Source organism: Bidens hawaiensis, unplaced genomic scaffold (genome assembly GCF_021521415.1).
Source record: "Bidens hawaiensis isolate Kalapana, Puna unplaced genomic scaffold, B.hawaiensis_p1.1 tig00054398_1, whole genome shotgun sequence".
In the NCBI taxonomy this organism is placed as follows: Eukaryota; Viridiplantae; Streptophyta; class Magnoliopsida; order Asterales; family Asteraceae; genus Bidens; species Bidens hawaiensis.
Window position 1 is genome coordinate 1 of NW_027499815.1, and position 6,195 is coordinate 6,195.

The 6,195-nt window shown below is 37.7% G+C and overlaps 1 protein-coding gene across 1 annotated transcript; it reads right to left on the bottom strand.

Annotated features, from left to right (window-relative positions):
* Positions 1-412: 412 nt before the first annotated feature.
* On the bottom strand, positions 413-2,791 carry LOC143600598 (uncharacterized). Its single transcript, XM_077078241.1, has 2 exons — positions 2,537-2,791; positions 413-812 (listed from the first exon to the last, which is right to left on the bottom strand). The coding sequence occupies exons 1-2, from the start codon at positions 2,789-2,791 to the stop codon at positions 450-452; spliced, it is 618 nt and encodes a 205-aa protein (XP_076934356.1). The 3' UTR covers positions 413-449.
* Positions 2,792-6,195: the final 3,404 nt, after the last annotated feature.

A 6,195-nucleotide genomic window follows, 5' to 3' on the forward strand; every position in this document is an offset into this window, starting at 1 on the left:
ATTATTTTTAACGGAGGATCATAAAATAACAAACATGAAAAAGGTGGGACTGCCATAGGGAAATAACTCAGGTGGGATTATTGGCCAACTCATTAAAGGTGGGATTATTTTAATCCAATTTGCCTAAAAAAATACTAAAACAAAACAAGACTACAAGAGCGTAAAACATCAAACGTAAAAAGACTAGACTAAAAATATTAAAAGATATTTACTGCTTTTTCTTTATATAATATATCAACATACCAAATTTAAAAATTATATATATATATATACATATGTACAGATGAACTTTTTAAAATAAACGACACAAGTTGGCTCAGCAAGCTACGAGTTGGACCCAGCTTTTTACAAGCAAAGCTCAAGCTCAACATTTCAGCTCGTTAAGAAATTAAACTCAACCAACCTGGCTCGGCTCGTTTAGAGTTATGCAAAATATGGAAGAAATCAAGCTAAAGATTATTAACCTGAAGGGCCCGGCGCAAGGGTCTAACTGGTCCTTTAGCCGCATGCGCACCAAGCCAAGGTGTATGCCGCCACACAAGCTGCCCATTGCAACCGGCATGAACCTTACTCGCACCTAATGCAAGCTCAACATACCACATATCAGGGTTCATCTGCCACAACACAAAACTACCAGACTCCGCGGTTCTAGACGAATTTCTATTCTTTATTACTTTTGTAGCGGTCTCGATATCAAACGCCAACATTTTCACTTTCCCCATCGCGTACGCATTGTGAATCGAGTTCTGAACCTTTTGTCTGCCACATGCCGCCATGTATTGCTGCAGTATGTACTGTGCTGATGAAGTTTCCTGCAGCCACCAAACGCAACATGATTGATAACAACAGCATAACAACTTCCAACAAAAAAACCTATTTTTTGCAATATTTAATGTTCAACTTCAATTTCTTTGTGTTTACTCAATAACCAAACAAAAGATTCTCAAGAATCTTGAAACTTGATCTACCCAAACAAATATTTTTTTTCCTTTCAAGAAATGGTCAAATAAACTAATTCCCACTTCAGAATTGAAAAAGAAACAGAAATATGATTACTTTTTTGAATTCCCACCAAAACAATCCATTTTTATATTATATTTGATGTTCAACTTTCATTTCTTTTTTATAATATATGGTCAAGAATCTTGAAACTTAATCCACCCTAAATGAAATTTTCTTCCTCCTTTTTTAAACAATGATAAAATAAACATATTCCCTCAAAAAATTGGAAAAAAAAGGAAAAGAAAAATCACTATTTTTTTTATTTTTATTTCCCATTAAAAAATTAATCGTTTTTTATAATCTTTAATGTTCATCATTTCAACTTCAATTCCCTTATATTTAGTCAAATAACCAACCAATATATGGTCAAGAATCTTGATAATTGATCTACCCAAATAAAATTTTCTTCTTTTCTAAGAAATGTTAAAATAAACAAATTCCCACTTGAAAAAAATAAAACAGAAACCGAAAACCATTACTGTTTTTGAATTTTCACCAAAAAAATTCCTTTTTTTTATAATCTTGAAACTTGGTCTACGCAAATAAAGAATTCTTTTTTTTTTTCAAGAAATGTAAAAATAGACAAATTCCCACTGGAAAAATGAAAAAGGAAACATAAACATCATTACTATTTTAAATTCCCAGAAACATGCATGTCAAAATTTTGAATCATTGTGTCTAAAAGCAGCTTGAGAAAAAGACAAACAGAAAAAAAAAATATACAAATATATAACATAAATGCATTTTACCTGATCCCGTTGATATTGATTAGTCAAGTTTACTAGTAACTAGAGGTGTGCATGAAACCGAAAAAAACTAAACTAGAATTGAGAAAACCAATAAGCAAATCCAAAGAAAAACCGACGGTTTGGTTTCATGTTTCCGTACAAACTGAATTTTCAATTCAGTTCGGTTGTGCATGTAATTAAAACCGAAAAGGCCAAACCAAATTTATACATTCTCATTTTTTAATATGAATGTTAAGTATTTATAAGAAATTAATAAATAGCGTAACCCATATACTTTAACTCAAATCTACAATGATCAACTATTAAGAAACAAAAAGATTAATGACTAAAGTCCACTATTTTGGACCAATTTTTTTTTCAGAACAAAACTTTCAAGCCCAAATGGTAAAACTAAACCCAATAAAAAAAACACGAATGTTCGGTTAGAACCCAAAAACCGACACATGCACGCCCCTACCGCAAACATGTTCACATGGCCATTAAAAAACAAAAAAGATGAAAATAACGGGTTAGAATTTCACTTGAAATAAGCAGACAGATATAGAACACCAACAAAAATTTCAAACCATCCCATTCACACAATCTACTTGTATTTTCATTGGATAAGATCCTAAATTTACTTAAAAGACCCTACATTATTAATTACTATACTCTACACATGAACACACCACTTGTTTCACGTTGTCATGAAACCATGATTCAGTTTTGACTTTATAGTCAAACAATTTTAACTTTAAAAAAAAAAATTATAATAATAAAAAGAATCATTATAGGAAAATACTGACAATGGGTGTGTCTTTGATGCTGAGATGAGGAAACGGTTCCAAGTTGCTAACGTGCACCGGTGCAAGCGGCGCACCCAAGACACCAAGCAGCAGTCTTAGATCCGACCTTTGGTACGCTCCAGAACCCGACCCGGAACCTTCCGGAGGCCGACACCAGTGACCCTTCATCCAGTGACCCCACCTCTCAGCTTTCGACTCGGTGGTCGGGTCATTCGGATCAGGACCTTCCCGGAGCGGAGACAGAGGCAACTCCATGCTCCCGGATCTTGACATAACGGGTTCGGGTTGGCTCCGGCCCTGTTTGGGAGTCCGGGGTTCTTGATCTTCCGGGAGATAAGCCTCTGACTACTTCTTCCTTCAATGCTGTAAAGAACCCTTTATTTTTCTCCATTAGTATTATTGTTATTGTTATAAACCCAGACGAGATTTAATGAGAAATCAGTTTTAGTTGAAGCAAAACATGTTGATGAGAACAATAATAATGATAATGATAAAGGAGGGGGTTTTGTGTAAATTTGAGTGGGAAGAACACGATGCAAACGACGGTTTTGGTGTTTCAGTTGTTCTGAACTTTTTAAGATGAGATAGATTGATTGATAGTTGTATTATTATTATTATTATACATATAGCTGGTGTGTATCTAATTTGGGACCCCTATGTTTTTTTTTTTTTTCTGAAAAGCATAACTTTCATTCAACATAACAAATTAACAAGAATTACATGCAATACCATTGACCAGCTAGGGGCTGGACAAGACACCAAACACCAAAATCACAATTACCCTACCCTTTCATTGCTTTCCAAAGACATCTCAGACCAAGCTCTTCACTCCACAATGGAAAATTTAGAGCGACTAGTTATTCACAGGAAGGTTAGTTCTTTGATATCATCCAATATGTTGACGCTTGACGCGATCCTTCCGGAGAAAATACCTTCATTTCTAAATAACCAAAGGCTCCACAAAGTAGCCAAAACTGTCACCATCAACACCTCTTTTCTTTTTGGATTACATGTCCAGCTAAGGAACATTTGCAGCAGAGAATTTAAATCCTCAAAAAGCCCGTTAACCGGTAATTTCACCCAAATACAAAGTTGAACCCAAACCGACCTCGCAAATTGGCAATTCACTAATAAACGGTCAGCGTCTTCGTGCTCACCACAAGAGTTACACGAAAGGTTCCCAAAATTAACTCCTCACAGCGCTAAGGCCACTTTGGTAGGAATTCTCCCTTCAATCACCCGCCAAACGAAGTAAAGAACCTTCTTAGGGACCAAACGAACCCAAAGAAACAAATAAACCGGAAATTAAGAACTCTTAGCAGCCTCTAAATCAGACCGAATTGTCTTAACTTCAAAACAATTTCCCGGCCCGTTTCTCCATTGCCACCTATCTTCGCCATTAGAAACCAATTGAGAATCTAATATGGTTGAGAGATGGACTAGCTCAGCCCTTTCAACATCAGTGGAAGGGTTCTTTTCCATCTCCATCTCCATCTCCAATTAACTATCAACCCATTGACTTCCAAACATTCCCTAACCTTAGCCTTTTTTGCACTCACCAACCTGAATATCCCAGGGCAAATGTCACATAATAAGCCTACTCCAGTCCAATTATCTAACCAGAAGTATCCCTTTTCCCCCGAGCCCACTGAACACCGAAAAGAGGAATGAATATCTATCCCGTACTTAGAAAACTCCTTATCAAGTGAAGCAATGGTTTTCCAAACGCCTCCCAACGATTTTTTAACCGGGACCGTCTTAAACCACCACGTGTTTCCGTGAAGGGCAAGAATAGTCGAAGCCCAAATATGGTCCCCTTGATTTTTTAGACGCCACCACCATTTGCTAAGAAGAGCCAAATTCATGTCTTTTACCCCTCCTACCCCTAATCCACCCCTACATTTCGCCTCCAAGATCCGGTCCCAAGCTACCCATTTTATTTTATTATGAAGAACCGCTCCTCCCCACAGAAAACGCCTTCTAATTCATTCCAAAGTCTTGGCGACCTTTTATGGGGCCTTAAATAAAGAGAGGAAATAAGTCGGGAGACTCCCCAGAACAGCTTTCAGGAGGTTGAGCCTCCCGGCGAACGATAAGGTCTTAGCCTTCCACGAGGAAAGTTTGGCCTGGAACTTGTCAACCACAGGTTTCCAGTTTACAATTCTGTTCATATTAGCCCCAACGGGCAGCCCCAAGTACAAAAAAGGAAAGGATCCGGGTTTGCACCGAAGCACTGATGCTATGTTAGCTACTTCCGAATCGGACACACCTACCCCAAACACCTGACTTTTGGACATATTTACCTTCAAACCAGTGATAATAGAGAAAATACTCAAAATTCTATTTAGATTAAGCACATTATCCTCCGACCAAGAACCCAAAAAAACGGCGTCGTCAGCAAAGAAGAAGTGAGACAATAGTGGGCCTTCACCGGGTAACTTAACACCTTCAAACAGACCGAGGGAAACCGCCCTTTCCAAGAGTTTATTTAGAATCTCCATACCGAATAAGAACATACTAGGGGATAAAGGATCCCCCTGCCTAAGTCCTCTACCAAGAACAAACTAAGGTGATGGCGATCCATTAAGGATAACCGAGGCCTTACACGAGAAGAGAATTCCAAGAATCCAGTTCTTCCACCTAGACGGAAATCCCATATTGGTCATAACAGATAGTAGACTTTTCCAATTCAACGAGTCATAGGCCTTTTCAAAATCAACTTTAAAAATCATGATCTGTTTCCCACATTTTTTACCCCACGAGACGACTTCGTTAAGAACAAGCGGACCATCGAGAATATGTCTTCCTTCCACGAAGGCAGTTTGAACCGTGGAGACAAGTTTACCCAAATAAGGTTTTAAATGATTAAGGAGGACTTTACTAACCACCTTATGAATTACCCCAATTAGAGAAATCGGTCTAAAATCTCCCCAATGTTGAGGCTCCCTCTTCTTGGGAATGAGGGCCATGAAAGACGACCCACCACCTTTCGGGATGGACCCGTGCTTGTGAAAGTGGGCAAAGAAGTCCAAAAACAACGGGCTAAAATATGAACAGTAATGTCTGATGAACTCGAATGAAAACCCATCAGGCCCGGGAGATTTCTCACCTCCACAACCCCACACCGCTCTCTTAATCTCTTCATCACTAAAATTAACGATAAGAGACGAGATACTTTCCATATCTAGCTCCCGAAAACCGATATTATCAATTAAAGGCCCGGAGGGAATTGGTTCCTTAAAAAATCACCAAAACGCGAGGCGGCAGCCAATTTTAGGACGATAGGATCCGAGACCCACTCCCCCTCCAACTGGAGGCCGTTAATTCTATTCCTCACTTTTCGACAGTTAACTACTCCATGGAAAAAAGCTGTGTTATCATCACCTTTAGAAATTACTTAATTTCATTATCATCCTTTAGATTATGAATACGGATATGAATAACCTCTCTTAGAATGAGTATATAAACCGTCATAACTGATAATAGAATTATAACTGAGATATTGAACTGATATAACCATAACTAACATAACTAATGGTTATGGTTTTGAAAATTTGGTTAAACATCATGACAAACCTAACCCATTTTTAAGCCTTGTGTTTGATTTTTTTTTCACATGAGCATATTTCCAACGATTTTCTTCATGTATGCATGAACAA

Coding starts and splice junctions, on each gene's coding strand:
- LOC143600598 (XM_077078241.1), bottom strand. CDS start 2,791: ATGGAGTTGCCTCTGTCTCCGCTCCGGGAAGGTCCTGATCCGAATGAC. Junction 813..2,536: donor GCATCAAAGACACACCCATT/GTCAGTATTTTC, acceptor TGGTGGCTGCAG/GAAACTTCATCAGCACAGTA.